The following is a 17,471-nucleotide window of genomic DNA, read 5'->3' as shown; positions in this document are numbered from 1 at the left end:
GTACATACAAAGTTGATAACATTATAAAATTACAATAGACAATTATCAAATCGAAATATAAATAATTGAAAGGGAGGGAGAGTTTTAGCTTTAGGAATCAGTTTGTACTATTGTAGCGGTTACAACGTTTGCTTTTCTATTCTTAGTGCTTAAAATTTACATGTATTATTAGGTTAAAATTCGACCCCACCCGCTTCTAAAATAAAAATCAGGACCCGTGATTTCAGACCTACATGTATTTTATTTGGGCAGCGATGAGAACTTCATTATTATCACAAATCCAAAAATAATAGTATGACATCATCACCATCATCATCATCAGCTGACCCTGACGTCATGAGCGCATTACAGGAAAAATATAAAGTGGATGCGATTTTGCAACTGACGATACAACAGAGCCGAATTTTTAGCAACAAGTTAAAAGTACTATTATTCCGCTTCAAGTTTGCCAAAAAGGGTAATTTTGTTTTCTTTTCCTGCCGACTAAATTATCTGAGCAAGTAGATTTGTTACAGCCGAATTATGAGCCTGAACTAGAGTCGGTCGCTGCTGGCCATAGCGCGGCGTTGAGTACGAGTGGCAGCTGGGTCACTTCCCCGGCCGCGCCGGCCAGGCGCGGGCTGGGGCACAGGCCTTGCAAAGGCTTTTGCCCAAGGCCTGGCTGGCTGGCTTGAGCCTTGACTTGAAAGTTGAATGACGGTGACTGAGTGATATTGCACTGTCTTCAGTCTTTACTTGTTTATATCACCACCAGGTTAGGGCCATGGGAACTCTGCAGCAGAGCCCAGGAGCTGGATCCAAGGCCGAGCACATTTGAACAATGTAATTGGTAATAAACAGATAAACGTGATTCGACTCTCGAGCTTAGGCTTAGCTGAAAGTGAAACGGATCCAGATTCAATCAGACAAAGGTCAAAGCAAAGCAAGCCGGCAAAGCTCTTGTCCCGGAATTAAAAAAAACAAAATGAGAAAAATATCACTCACATTTCGGTCTCTTCTGACACAGGTATGTGGATGCGTATCTTAATTCTTATGCATACATCATGTGCAGGATCAGGAATCGTGGGATTGCCTGTGTGTCTTTCCTTGCACAAAGCTCAAAAGAACATGAAAGAAGGGAATTCTTTCTGTTTTAATTCCCACATCAATATCTCGTGCGCTCGCATCAACACTACTAAAGTTAGTACTCGTACTACTAGCCTGTAGTGAGTTAGCCAATCAGCCATTCTACATGTAATGGATAGGGGTAAAGAGTCAATCTAATTTTGTTTTACTTTATATGTTGACGATTCCACAGTTCAGTTATTTAGATCATTGCATATTTTACTATTTTACTCTGAATATTTCATGTTTTATTGTTTTATTGATTTTTTAAATTTTTTTATAAATGTTTTATTGTTTTTAAATCTCACTGAATTTTACCTGCTACCATATACCATCTCTAAGTGATATGATTGGAACTGATATAGTTGGAACTGAGCTGAAGATAGCGGTTTGTTTTTGGTGAAGACTTGTTTATATGCCATTTTGACAAGAGTTACGACAAACTTTTGTACATACTATAATTATCCTTTTTCATATAAGAAGGATGCACAAATTTTTTTTTTCATATATGTATACATCATATTGGTAATAATATCATTATGTGAGAAGTGAGATTTTTTATTATTAATAGAGTCAATGGCGACAATAGTCAAATATGACTAATCGCCACTCAAACCAACATAAGAAGAAGAAGAAGATGTGATGTGGTGTGTACTAGCTTTGATGAACATGATCTCTTCCTTTTCTCCTTCTGGTTTTGCCTCCTTTTCTCTCTCTTGTCCATTCTCTCCACTTCCTTACACCTTCATGACTTCCATTTTCATTCCTCTAGTTTCCTTCTTTCATTTTACTCACCTACATGTACCACTTCATTCTTCTTTTTCTCTGGACACTGTCACTATTTTCTTTCTAAGATCACATAGATCTATTCTAGTTTACATATTTAAGTTTGTGTATCATTTAGAAAATGTTACGATACTTTGTATGAAAACTTTATATGTAACTTGCATGTTTGTAAAATTGATCACAATTCTTTTAATAATTCTATCTATCTGTGACAGAAAGAGGGGAGAGAGAGAGAGATGGAGAGAGGCAGGCCTTAATGACAAAGATGAGGACAATAGAGGGCTCGGGGGAGGGGGGAGGATGAGTGAATAGGGATGCTGGATGGAGACGAGGGAGCCGGGAGAGAGATTGCAAGAGTTAAACATGGCAAAGCTTGAAATGCATACAACGTTTTGGCAAAGAGAAGAAATACACTGAGATATTGAGGTCCAAATGATTTTTTTTTTGGGGGGGAGGGGGTCATCACACATCTAGTAGAGTAGAGTAAATAAGGCCACATTTTTCATAATTCCAGTTATGTCTTTGTAATACCATTCAGCTATCTTTGACTCACTATTACCTGTAAATATCTGAGAACAGTAGATTCGGTCCACTGAATCTAATTGTTCTCTTTTTTTATGGTGAGTCACAGATAGCTGACTGGTAGTGTACATAGTTATATATAGTTTTTTATTGTAGTAAATACACACCAAACAGCAATAAGACCATAAGAATCAACATTTATGGATTTAGCTAGAGGGATTAGATTAATTACTAATAGACTACCTGCTTCATAAGCAAGTGAATATTTGACTTAAAGGGATGCTCCAGGGAGTCCGGGCTTAGAATATTTATATCTAAATAAATAGAGTGAAATTCACAGAGCAAAATGCTGAAAATTTCATCAAAATCGGATAACAAATAACAAAGTTATTGAATTTTGAAGTTAAGCAATATTTTGTGAAAACAGCTACATGCACGTCGTCATGAATATTCATTAGGTGAGCTGATGATGTCACATCCCCACATTCCTTTTTCTTTAATATGTTATTACATGAAATCATGTGTAAATGATACTGTGTCTCCATAAGTTGCAGCAATAAATAACTAATAATGCACTTAATCAGTTGTCAGTCCAATTGTTTTAGTTCTCGGTATAAAGATTTTTGATAAACCTAATTTCATATAATAAAATACAAAGAACAAGTGGGGATATGACGTCATCAGCCCACCTAATGAATATTCATGAAGACAAGCCTAGAACTGTTTCACTGGAATAATGCAAATTTTTAAAATTCAATAACTTTGTTATTTCAGCATTGCTTTAAATTGCATCTTGATTTGAATTACCAATAAGTAATAATAGCTTGCAAATTATACAGTGATTTAAAACAAAATCCCAAATGAATTCCAGCCTGCTCTCCGTGCACAGGAACTTGGGTTTCATCACCATTGTACTCGTAATTAGGCATGCTGCACAAAATTTGTCATATTTTCTATCATAGTGGAGCGTTGTGGCCCAGTGGATTAGTCTCCGGACTTTGAAACAGAGGGTCGTGGGTTTGAATCCCAGCCATGGCGTAATTTCCTTTGGCAAGAAATTTATCCACAATGTGCTGCACTCGACCCAGGTGAGATGAATGGGTACCCGGTAGGAATTATTCCTTGAACGCTTTAGCACCTATTAATGTGGCTGCTCAGCTATAGCCGGGTTAATAATATGATACCAAGTATCAAAGCGCAGTTGAGTATGCACATATATGTAGTAACTGCGCTATATAAATCGTCTGTCATATTATTATGTGGTGATTTTATAAAATTTTGGTACCTCATGGGTGGGGGCTGGGGGGGTGCACCTGACCCTCATACATACATGTAGAGGCTGTTGCATAATATTTGAAATTTGGGAAAGGGGGTGGGGACCATCCCCCCTGATTTCTGCCCATGTTGGCTATTTTAGTGTGGCTATGTTGGTGTACGCATTGTGTGCATGCATGCGCACTTATGCCTGCAGCACGCATGACGACACTGAAATTACTGTATCATTGTATAATTTGTAATAATTTCAAAGAATATGGTTTATATCATGATCATGAGAAAAAATCAAGTTCTTTGGTCTAGCTACATTGCCTCTACATGTAGGTCATATTTGGCGCTGTACATGTATATCTCTGTTTTTAATCTAAGAATTTCATGCAGTGATATACAAATGTACTTGTAAAAATTACAATTCCATTACACCATATTGTATTGCGTAAAATGGCAAATCATTCATTTTGTTCTTTTTTCAAGTATCACATTCATAAAGCGGCTAAGATCCCATTACAAATTGCACTTGAGTGTGAATATTATGTTTTGTGCTGTGAACTATGATTCAAGAGTCCACTGATCCAATAACATTGTGTGGGTGTGTGTATCAAGACCGGTAGGATTTCCTCTTTCACTCAAATACCATTTCCTTCCAATGAAATCATGCATTATTGAATTCACTCTGTCATGCTGAATTACTGATTTTGTCTGCTAAGTACAGGAAGAAGATTATCAATTCATTCGTATGAATTAGCTTGTTTTTTGAAGAATAATAACCAATTACATAGTGGAAGTAGTCACTATTCTTGTTCTTTTTGTGTATATACACACCTTAATTCTCCTTGTACTCAAGGAATTCTATGAGAGACAGTGTACATTACATGAACCTGTATTTTGTACTCTCATTTTCCCTCATTTCCCCCTAAAATATGCTGCCTATCTGACAATATGACAACAGAGTTTTCTATTCATGTATGTATTTTACACTGTTCACGTTCTTGCGACAGTAGAGTTTTACTTTAAATAATACATTGAAATAAAAATTAAAGGAGAAAGTCACCCAAATACAATGACCAAGTACATATTTTTGATTCATGTACATGTAGACAGTGTAAAGGCTTGAATTTATTAATAAAATCTAATACATGTAGTTAGACATATTTTTTTCTTTATTTGTGTACATGTAGATTTCTGAATTTACCTTTGTGAGGAAGTAAAACTTGTCATCAATCATCATGTCTCTCTATCCATCATTGGAAGATATGAAAGTTGACCAAATGGCTCAGGTAAGTTTTAAGGGTAAGTTCGCCCTGATGAAAAGATTGTTGTAAAAATATTACATGTAACAGGAAAAATAATAAATTTGATATTGGTGAAGGTTTGAGGAAAATCCATCAATTGATCTTCTATCTGTCTATCTCTCCCCTCTTTTCTCTTTCCCTCTCTCATTGTGCTGCCTTTTATTTATTTTTGTACTTTCGTGTAGTAGGGTAATATGTTGTGAAGATACGACAGGTTGTTTTTTAAGTTATTCATTATTGCAACAATTCAGAATTGCTGCTACAATGTAGCATGATATTACTTATGACCTGGAACGCTATTTTATCTTTTTTTTCTCTAGATTTTTAAAAACATTTTTTTTCAGTAAAGCAATAACCATAGCTGTTTGTATTATAATCAATGTTAAGAATACTGTTATAATACTCATTTTTAATTTGACTACTATTGTTATTTTTATCATTATTATCATTACTATTACTATTATTATTATTATTATAAATGATAATTATTCTACCTTGATGTATCTAGGCCCAGGTCAACTTCAATCAACAGGCACAGGCTGCGGCCCATGCCATCGCCAGTGCCCCTGCCGGGTCTACTGTTGTCATGACAACAAGCTCACTCTACCCCTCCCTGGAGGAGTGGATGGGTTTTCCTCCCGCTGAGATGCAGGCCTATGCTCAGCAGTCATCGGTAAGTACATGCAATTTGTATGGATACACTACAGTCAGACCAACGACATAGACTCCCAACCAACCAAACGTATGTCATTGGAAATAATGTACAAGATTTGGTCTGGTTGTGGTCGGTTTCACTGGTGCAACTGGGGCAAAGACTGATCTTTTGAAAGGGGAAATTCACTTGGAGGTGTGTGAGGACAATCCTAAGGTTGGCTTTAATCAATGCAGAGAGATTAGAGGAATATGATAATGAAGTTTGGTGAAAATCCATCAAAGAATAAGTTTTAAGATTTCATTTTTGTGATGTCAGCTGTGAGCGGTATTGAATGTAGATCAATAGAAATACATGTATAAAAAACCCCACAGAATTCTCTCTTATTTATCTATTAATTGAATACAGATCAATAGAAATATAAATAAATAAAGCATTCTCTTTATTTATCTGTTAATTATTGAACATATTTGTACAGGATAAAAAAAAATAACAGCAACAGCACTTTTACATTATTTTTTAACATTATCATGTAAAGTAGCGCCCGCAGGGAGAAGAATTTTCGGAACTGAAGTGGCTACCCTGGGTAGTATGTATCTTATGCAGGCTAGGGGGGGGGGGCAGAAATAACATCAATAAAAAGAAGAAAAAAGAAGAAAAATATTTATAAACACCATATAAAACAACCCCTAAGTTTCAGCCTGGTGTATCCCTGTAATACACATTTTTACTTCAGAAAATTTTACACAGTGTCACATGTTGGGAGTAATTAAAGGTCAAGTCCACCCCAAGAAAATGCTGACTTGAATAAATAGAGAAAAATCAAACTAGCATAGCGCTGAAAATTTCATGATAATCGGATGTAAAATAAGAAAGTTATGATATTTTTAAGTTTCGTTTATTTTTCACAAAACAGTGATATGCAAAAACTAAGTGAGTCAGTCGATGATGTCAATCACTCACTATTTCTTTTGTTTTCTATTGGTTGAATTATACAATATTTCATTTTTTATAGATTTGACAATAAGGACCAACTTGACTGAATCATATACATGTAGTATTAAACAATGCTAATTCCACATGTTCAGGGAGGAATTAATCATTTTATCACTTGACAATGAGGAGAAAAATATAAAATTTCATATTTCATATAATAAAATACAAAAGATATAGTGAGTGGATGACGTCATAGTCTCCCCATTTGCATACCAGCCAGGATGTGCATATAACTGTTTTGTGAAATTAAGAGAAACTTTAAAGTGTCATAACTTTCTTATTTTACATCCGATTTTGATGAAATTTTCAGTGTTATGCTTGTTGGATTTTTCTCTTTTAATTCAAATCAACTTTTTGTTGGGGTGGACTTGCCCTTTAAGTAAACTAGCTATCTGAGTTAAGGATCTGAATCTACATACTGTTTCAGGGGCGGTGTCAGGGTATTTCAATAAGAGGTGGGGACAAGAAAACCCCTTTTTTTTCTAAAATTGAATTACATGGATCATAAATAGGTTTGCATACATGTACATGTCCAATCTCTCTCTTTTTGCCCTTTTCTCATTTTCTTCTATTTCTCTTCATTCTTCATTACTTGAAAAATCATGGGGGGATAGCTTCCCCCCTGCTCCCCTCCCCCCGCGGCCCCGCCCTGCTCCCGCTCTGTCAAAGCAAACATACTATCTTGTGATCACCCATGGCTACATGTACATGTATTAATGGGTATGATGTCATTGTCATTGCCAGAACATGTGATGTGTACTTTGTCAAGATCAAAGTCCAGTTTACATGTAAAGTAGGCGGCTTGTGTACACATTAATCATGGTACATGTAGGTATTGCTTTGAATAACTGATTAGTAATGATAATGACCCCAGTAAGTTGAACAAACAATGATGAAGAATATAATCACCCAAAAGGACAATAAAAGACAGGAAAAAGGTCAGATTTGTAAGCCGACCCCCCCCCCCCCCCCTCTTGTTTCTAGTAGCATATTGGGCCAGGGGTGGTAAATTTACATGTACAAAACAAAGTGGGTATTTGAAATTCAATCCTTTTGGTAGTTTGATTTCACTTCCTGAAAGAGTATGATTAATGACATAAACACTCTATTTAGCTACAAAACCAATGAACAATGAAGCTAAACTTGAGTAGTTTCAGCGAGCAATAATTTTAAGAGGAAATCTTTAAAATCAAGGGCGAATGCATATCAATGTAGATCTAGTTGCCTGAAAGTTACCATTATGGTAACTTTGCCTTCCAGTGGTAACTTGCATGGAATCCTTGATATTGATTGTTGATCAGCATTGCCATGGTATTTACCATGGATGGCAAAGTTACCATAATAGTAACTTTTTACGCAATGGGGCCCTGATAAGTTTATGTGCACATGTGTACAAAGTAATATCTATCTACATTCTTATTTTCAACAAGAATATAACTTTGTCTAAAGAATCTTTTTAGGGTTCCACACTTCAAATTTGGTTCATGTAGTATCCACATGACATCGATCTGGTTTGATTTGCGAGTCATCATCTCATGAAGAAAATGGCAACAGAGGTCATTACATACATTGAAAGACATCTCATTCATGAAATTTCCATGGATCTATTCTTACTAGTTCTAGCAGGATCTATGCAATAACTGAAGACCCCATTTAATCGAGGGACAATCTTCAACATTGGTTGGAGGTATAATCGATTATCTGATAAGATTGACGGGTCATTATGTTAAAGGTCACAGGGGGTCATTTGAAAATTTTATAAGATACATGGAGGTGTACAACATACATGTAATGCTTGATAGTGGCAAATATTTATACTGTATACCATCAAGAATCCATCCAGTCTATTGCATGGAATACTGAAAGGGAAAATGTTGTTTTATTTCCATATAATGTACATGCATAACCACACTCTGTATTCAATGTTTGTAAAGCCATTGACAATATAAACTTATTTTCTCACTGACAGCAGCAAGCAGTAGTGCCAAGGCCAGCAGGTACCGTTGCTGCCCCTTCACAGAACAACGTGGTTGCCCCGGTAACGGGCAATCAAAATCTGGGAGTTGCTAGGTCAGAGATCAAGCAAGGAATTCGAGAGGTGGTCGTCTGTAAAGATGGTAGCAATAAGATTGGTCTCAGAGTCAGGGATGTTAGTAAGGTGAGTTGGATTGCCACTTGGTGGTGATGAGGATGAGGAGGAGGATGATAATGATGATGATGGTGATGATGATGTTGATGGTGATTATAATGATGATGGTTATGATGATGATGGTGATGATGATGTTGATGGTGATTATAATGATGATGGTGATGATGATGATGGTGATGATGATGATGGTGATCATGATGATAATGAAAATGATAGTTATTAATGATGATGATAATGGTGATGATGATGTTGATGATGATGTTGATTATGATGATGATGATGATGATGATAATGATGGTGATGATGATGATGATGATGAAGATGATGATGATGATGATGATGATGATAATGATAATGATAGTTATTAATGATGATGATGATGATGATGTTGATGATAATGATAATGAAAATGATAGTTATTATGATGGTGATGGTGATGGTGATGATGATGATGGTGATGATTATAATGGAAATAAGAATTATGATGATGATGATGTTACTGATGATGGTGATGATCATGATGATAATGGTAATGATAGAAATAATAATTATGATGATGATAATAATGATTATGATGATGATGGTGATGATGGTTATGATGATAAATGATTATGATGATGATGATGATAATATTAGTGGCTACTTTTTAGCACAAAGGTCCACCTTTCGGTTCCCCGGGGGGGGGGGGGGGAGACAAAATAGTGCATTGTGTATGATTTTAACACTGTTATATGATACAATAAATGTATAAATGTACAATAAACTGCACATTTGTAAATTTCCCATCATTTGAATGACTTATTGAATAATGCAGGTTATTTTATCATCTCATCTCATTTTACTGACTGTTTTTTTTGTATTTCATTTAATATGCAGGGTATTTTCATCACATTCGTCATGAAGGGATCGCCCGCATCTTTGGGTGGTTTGAGGTTTGGCGATCAAATCCTCCAGATCAACGGTGAAAACGTTGCAGGGTACAGCAAAGATAAGGCTATGGGAGTCCTGAAAAAGGCCAGCCCAAGCAGCATTAAGCTCGCCATCAGAGACAGGTATGTGTAGTTTGAATGCTTGTTCATGGACTTTCAAAATGGCCCCTGAGATGAGAAGTCTTCCTTCAATCGCAGAGTATCTGGTCATGATTTCCTACCCTAAATGATGCCTCAAATACGTAGCTTTCACTATAGGGTGAAATGTATACACCCTGTGTTTCCCGATTTCTGCAATACCCTTTTCACTGTACACGCATACACCTTCCAACCATGAAAAACAACCCGCTTTGCATACTTAAAGGGATGCTCCGGGCTGAAGATATTTATATCTCAGTAAATAGAGTAAAATTCACAGAGCAAAATGCTGAAAATTTGATCAAAATCGGATAACAAATACCAAAGATATTGAATTTCAAAGATTAGCATTCTGGTGAAACGGTTCTCGGCATGTCTTCATGTATATTCATTACATGGGCTGATGATGTCATATCCCACTCGTTCTTTCATAATTATTTATATGAAATTATGTTTATTAAAAAATTTAAACAATTAGATTGACAACTGATTAAGTGCATTAGTTATTTCTTGCTGCAACTTATTTCATAATAATGGAGAAACATCATTTACACGTGTATGAAAAAAAAAACAATTATGATTTCATGTAATAACATAAGAAAAAGGAAAGTGGGGATGTGACATCATCTGCCCACCCAATGAATATTCATGAAGACATGCCTAGAACTACATGTATTTCACCAGAATAATGCAAATCTTTCAAGTTCAATAACTTCGTTATTTGTTATCCGATTTTGATCAAATTTGCAGCATTTTGCTCTGTGAATTTTACTCTATTTATTTGGATATAATTATTGCCTGGAGCATCCCTTTAAGTGTAAGAGAAGGGAGTCTATCTTGTAATGGCCATACCCACATACCACATCTAGAAGGACGATTGAATATACCATTTACCGTTAGAGAGAACCGTTACTTTACACATGACAGTGCTGGTTATGTTAATTTTGTCAGATACTGTGTAATTAACTTCTTATGTTATTTATTTGGTTGAATAGACTGTTCAACAGAACAATCACTTTACATAAGCACACTCCTGGATGCATTTGCTGTGTTGATACTTTGTAATTGACTTATTTTACTTGTTTCATATTGTAGAAAAAACTATTTGATGGAAGGATCATCTTTTTGAAAGGACAGTGCTTGATATGTTGTATTTGTTAGATACTGTGTCATTTATTTCTTTGATTGCCTTTTGTCTTGTTGAATAGGCCGTTTGAGCGAACGATCACGCTGCAGAAGGACAGTGCTGGATATGTGGGCTTTGTCTTCAAGAATGGAAAGATCACCAAGATAGCGAAGGACACCTCCGCAGCAAGGAACGGTCTCTTGATTGATCATGCTATTCTAGAGATCAATGGGCAGAACGTCATTGGACTCAAGGTAATGCTTTCTCCTTTTTTCTGTGTGTGATTTTACTTCAATCATATTCAAGTTCCTGTAAGCCAAAATTTAGTGCCACCATTCCAATAGATCACTAGATTTTATGACTACATATGCAGAGCTGCCAACCAGTACGTTTTTGGCGTATTTAGTACGTTTTTGCAACCAAAATGTGACAGCTCGTTTTTTCTTTTAAAAATACGATTTTGTAAAAAAAAAAAAAAAAAAAAAATCTCTATATGTCTCTATTTCATAAAACTTACACAAATATAGTTATTGGATCAATGTGATTTCAAGTAACTTGTTTTTTTTTCAATCATTTTTTCTAAACCAGGGTTAGATATAAACATGTTTCAATGTTTTTTTTTCAGCTGCAAGAGCAATGCGCATTTTAGCTTGCATGCAGCTTGAGCGCCGCGATGTGCATGCGCGCCACACATTTTATTATGAAATACATTTTTTGGGGAAAAATACATTTTTTTTAAATCACAGAATACAGTTTTTCATTCCGAGAGGTTGGCAGGTCTGCATATGCCCTGCAGCATTTATGATGAGGAGGATATAAAACAAAAATGTGATACTAGATACATTTTGTGATATCCCGTGAAATTTGTTTTTGATCAATTATTTGATGAGAATAAAACATCTTTATATTTTTCTTTTGTATATGAAAGTAGTACTCAAGCATAGAATAAAAAGTATATCATATTTGTTTGTAGATTTCTGATGTCCAACCACTAAATGTGTGTGTGCTAAGGCTCCTTTTTAGAGAAAAATAAAAACAAAGAAAGGGCGCTAGATAGAAAAGGAAATAATTTGTAACATTGTAACTCATTAGCCCTTTATCCTGCCCCAAAGATTTAGGAAGGCTTTGAACATAAACAGAGATTGATAGGTCAATGAGCATTCAAAGTATTGAAAGAAAGAAAAAGGAGGAAAGATAAAAAGTAAAAGGAAAAGGGAGAAAGAAGACTACTAAGAGGAGAAGTTTGGATTTAAATCGCAAACCTTGTAATCTATACTCTAGAGGCATCCAAATGACCACAACACCTCTACGTGTTTAACAATTTCTATTACACGATGTGCGTGGGTAAAATGACTCTAGTAATCGCCTAATAGTGCAATGTGGCCTTTGTAATTACTTGTAAGTAAAGTTAATGACCAATTGATTAACTTGATTGTGAAAATACAGGAAATATTAACTTGCTGTACACTTGACATTAATTTTTCCCTCTAAAATTCTTTGATATTTTCAGGACAAGGAGATATCTCAGATCCTGGATGGATGTGGACGGACTATCACTCTCACTATCATGCCTAATTGTTTCTATGATCATATGATGAAAAGGTAAGCAGACTCACTCCGTTTTTTTTTTTTGGGGGGGGAGGGGGGGCTCACAAACTTTTTTGATCATATGGTGAAAAATAAAGTCAAATCTTTTGGGGAAAACATGAAATTGAACTTATTAGATCATGTAATGAAAAGTACAGAAAAATAATAGTAACAAAATAAGTAAAGCAAATAAGCATGGCACCTCAGCTAGGTTTAATTTTGCTCGTCTGTGTTGGTGGTATTCCATGGGATCGTTTTGGTCAGCTTGGATTTCATATCACAAAGTTAGGAATATGTATATGTCCAGATCTAGATCTACAACAAAATGGTTCCAATTTATCTTGATTTTAAAGACCTGCTTTAAGAAATCATTGTTTGCTGCAGCTTTATGAAGCCATAAAATATTGTTATACACTGATTGATTTATTGATTCATTTATTCATTGAAGGTAGAAGCCCTGTTCAGCTACTAGGCTGTTTTACACAGGGGCCGTGCTAACAAACAAAAACATAAATCTTATACATGATAGTAAAATATACATGATATACAGAGATTAATGAGGTAGAATTACCGATAATACAAAATCAATTAAATTTGTGTACAACAAATTAGACATGAAATTATAAAATCAATTTCATTTACAATATTGCTACGTGTTAAAATGATAGATAGAAACAAACAAACAACAAAACATCTTGATTGCAATTCATCTTTTTTTCCCTCTCTCTCTTTAGCATGGCATCATCGCTGGTGAAGAGCTCCATGGATCATTCCATCCCAGAGATTTAAACAGAATCATGCTACGAGACAGACTTCATTCATAACAAAAGGAGAATTGATGGGCAATTCTGTAAAAATAATAATTCGTATGCATCTGACCCCATTGTCCTCCGTCTTTCTTCGCTCCGTGACCTTCTCAAGCCATGATAATTTGAGAGCATTACAGCCTGAGGAGTGGAATGTTTTAGGTATTCCACGGGGAAAAGCCGAATAATAATTGTTATTATCTTTAATGACCATCATCCATTAGACCATGCAATGCGACACAAGATTGCACAGATTGTTGTGTACGCAAGCCAACTAGGAGTTAGTCAGATTTAGACCCATCATGCAATACCCTCTAATATTGCGCAGGTAGACATGCAGACTCGAATAAGCATTTTCAGTAGAACGCTAAAACGCCCAATGAGATGGGCTTCATCTGCTTCTCTGTACATTGTGTCTTCATACTGATTTATGAAGTGAGAATCTATTATTGAGTATTTTTGTATTTGGGCACACATAATGTGGAGAATACATCTCTTAAATGTAGAATCAGATCAATTTTCAGTCAAACTCGAAGACAAATATATAATAATAAGGGATTGAATGCTATTCAGAGGATTGATTTGGAGCCAATAATAAGAAAGTGCAATTAATTTCATACAGGCATGACTGAAAATGGCTTTCCTGAGAGATATATATATATATATATATGACAAAATATGTCACACCAAATGATCATTGGCTTGGGCTGTTATACATTTGATAAATTTAGAAATATTTTGATATAATTGTATGTACTAAAAGTTAATCGTTACAAACATATTGTGCACTAACAGCATGTGAGGTGCATGTGTATACGTGGAAGCCTACAATAAATTTTTCAATCAAATTTTATGTAGATTATATCGGTTGCAATGTGCAACGATTTATATTTTCTATTTGACAAATTGAAACCTAATATATATTATTTTTTTATAATGCAGTCAACCCACCATAAATAAAACAGCTTTCAATAAACACCACTAGTCTTTTTTCCTTCAGCTCAGGCAGTCTATGGTTTCACTGTACTTGAAATTGATTGATTTCCAATCATGGGTCTTATATTCAGTCCAAATGCGCTTAATCTTCATGTGACTTTTCAAGTAGTTGATCAGTAATGTGTGCATTACCCCAACTATTATGTGCCTCAAAGACTGGAATGCCAGCTGGACCCTGTTTCATAAAACTTGTTATAATAACAAATTTACAATAACAGGTACAAGCTACGGAAATCATTTAATCTGATTGGCTGATAGTATATTTGTTCATTATATCAAGTCTTTATGAAACGGGACCCTGGAATAACATAATAAATGTTTTACAGCATATATATATATATACAAGCAATTAATTGATTGATTGCTTTAATAGATTGTACATTACTGTAATGATATATTTATCCTAATATTGTGATTGAAAACTGAATTATAATGAAGAGATTATAATATGAGCTGTGATAATGATGTATTTGACTTTGATTTATATTAATATTCTGTAAATACCCATGTGTCAGAATTCCCAAGCTGATTTGTATACAAGGGTCCCATGCTCGTATTTGATTAAGTTAGTGTTTTCTGTAAAATCATAACCCAATGTTGAAGATTTTTTATATTTATTTAGGAGAGATAGATACATTCCTGAGAAAAGTATCAACCCATAGCATACATTGTTGTAACTTCACAGCTACCTGTTGCACCGTGTTTACACGCTGCATCGGCTTTTTTGTTGCGTGTAAATGCGATTAACTTGCATCGGCTCTCGGTGCAGAATCAGCAATTTTGCACCACCAAAGTAGTAGGTTCAGACCCACGAGCCGATGCAGAATCTGCTTTTTTTCTACGTGTAAACAGAAAGCCGATTCTGCATCAGCAATTGGCGCGCATTTCATTTACTCCACCATTATGACGTACTTGTAAGTGCACAGATCCAGCGTTGTCTTTATCATGACGTATATTGTTGGTGGGTGGATCATTTCAGGTTTTTGCCACGCGAGCCGATTCTGCACCACGATCTGTGACAGCATGTAAACGCGGTGCAAGATAAACCAATAGCCGATTCTGCATTTGGTTCAGAACCAAAAGCCGATGCACGTGTAAACATGGAATATGTTTTAAATGTTTCCTCATGCTATGTTGCTTTTTCATAATATGTTGGAGGCAGATTATCGTGTATTTTTTCAGTGAATTTGACATCATTAGGAAATATGTCATGCAGGGTTTATGGCTTTTACACCAGCCAGTTGAACCATTTTCACACTTAACTCTTTCAGTCTTTTTGAAATGTCCCCCTGGTCTGTTCATTCATACTTACTTACATATACTTGGATTTACTTGGATGTAGAGATATAAAGACTGCAGCTTACTTTTCCCCTCATTTTTCATTTGGTATATTTGTTGTTTGCGAGTTTGGTATATAGAGGATTAAATGCTTCCTCTGAAATGGCTAACAAATAAGCTGCTACTATTATCAAAATATATATGATTATGTATGTAATATATGATAGTACTTTTATACTGAAAATTAACTTTGTCAAATAGTATGTAAGATACCATAGTACTTTGTTTTTCTCATTGTATGGACTTTCATTTTTTATATTTCATTGTACGTTATATTTGCACCAAATACATAGTATTTCATTAGAGTATTTATAGAAACTAATTCTGTAAGTCAGTACATAATTTCTAAAAGAAAACCTGATATGCTTTTCTTGTTTTATCGTGGAAATTTAGGTTTATGCAAATCTGTCTTCACTCTAAAAACACAAAGGGCGGAGACCGGGAGGATGGAAAAGGGCTGAGGGGTGACAGTGTTTTCCATCCCCTAAAAAAACAGAACACGCTGTCACTGGTCAGCCCTTTTAAGGGGTGATGTATCTCATTCCACCCTTTTATGTCTTAAGAGTGTAATAGAAATATTTGAATAATTACCATCCAAAATTAGAATTTCTGTCTTGCTGTATTTATCTTGGTGACTAGGATTCCTTGAAATAGTTATATATCCATCCGTCTCAGTTTTCCCCATGGGTCTCTGTACAGTTATCACAGCTGCCATCCATTATATATTTAAAAAAATCCATAATAGTTATGATGACTTTACAGATCTACGAATGTTTCTTCAATGTTTATAAAATTGAGCCTGAATAGGCATGCATGCATTGAATACACATGCATACAACATACATGTACATTGTATGTACTTGCTCTACTGTGGTAAGTTATTTCACAGCATTTTGACATGAAAAAAACCCACCTTAAAATATGTCTAAAGAGACCCTTAATCATCTTATGAAAAGAAATACTTTCTTTAACTTGATTTGTTTCTTAATGCACATCATTTTACATTAATTTGCATATATGCTGCACTTTTCTGTTGCCTTTTCCAGGAAATTCATAATACCACATTAAACATGACAGTTACTGGATGAGGTCAAATAGTCTTTATTGACTACAGTTAAGTGGTTCACATTTTTTTTTTACCCTGGCTGTCCAGTGGGCGCACATTTTATTTTTCTCTTATGTTCATTATTGTATGACATTGTGTCAGTTTCTTAAATGTAATTTTTCATTGCTGAATAAGCAATGATGATAATAGAGGTTGGGAGCTCTGTGGGTTTATGACATTGTTATGTTTCACTATCAATAAATAGCCATGATGTGGTTACCATATACATGTATATTACCAGTCTGCGTCACTTTGTGTGTGGTTTGTATGCTTAATATATAGTGTATTGCTCCTCAATCACATGTGCTTTGAAACTAAATGCACTCATGATTGGGATAATTATGTTATATTTGTCACTGTATTTGAAAAATTACAGGGGTGGACGGGTCGCCCACTGCCCATAGCAACACCCGGAGCGTATTCGGCAATTTCGGAAATGCACTCATTTTATAATCAACCTCACTCCCTAATGATTTATTTTCAATCGGTCAAATGCCAAATCGTCCAATTACCAACTCATCTTCTATCATTTGGTCTACCATCAGTTCGTCCACTATCCACATGGACAAATTGCCAATCCGTCCACTCACTATTTCGTTTAATAAACAGTTGGTCCAAAAGCAATTTAGTCCATATACCATTTGGTCTAACTGGACTAAGTGTTAATTGA

At 35.2% G+C, this 17,471-nt stretch overlaps 1 protein-coding gene across 3 annotated transcripts; it reads left to right on the top strand.

Moving 5' to 3' along the window:
- Positions 1-289: 289 nt before the first annotated feature.
- LOC129281058 (syntenin-1-like) lies at positions 290-17,033 on the top strand. Of its 3 annotated transcripts, none has more exons than XM_064111778.1 (8): positions 290-457; positions 4,866-4,964; positions 5,488-5,652; positions 8,597-8,785; positions 9,653-9,828; positions 11,052-11,223; positions 12,480-12,571; positions 13,291-17,033. In XM_064111778.1, the coding sequence occupies exons 2-8, from the start codon at positions 4,914-4,916 to the stop codon at positions 13,343-13,345; spliced, it is 900 nt and encodes a 299-aa protein (XP_063967848.1). In that variant the 5' UTR covers positions 290-457; positions 4,866-4,913; the 3' UTR covers positions 13,346-17,033. The 3 variants fall into 3 exon arrangements, with proteins under 3 accessions (XP_063967848.1, XP_063967850.1, XP_063967849.1); XM_064111780.1 differs by having other exon boundaries at positions 343-457; positions 8,600-8,785; XM_064111779.1 differs by having other exon boundaries at positions 387-1,006.
- The last annotated feature ends 438 nt before the right edge of the window (positions 17,034-17,471 follow it).

This window comes from Lytechinus pictus, chromosome 17 (genome assembly GCF_037042905.1).
Source record: "Lytechinus pictus isolate F3 Inbred chromosome 17, Lp3.0, whole genome shotgun sequence".
NCBI lineage: Eukaryota > Metazoa > Echinodermata > Echinoidea > Temnopleuroida > Toxopneustidae > Lytechinus > Lytechinus pictus.
Note: the sequence above shows the minus strand (reverse complement) of the source record. Positions and strands in the feature narration are given on the sequence as shown.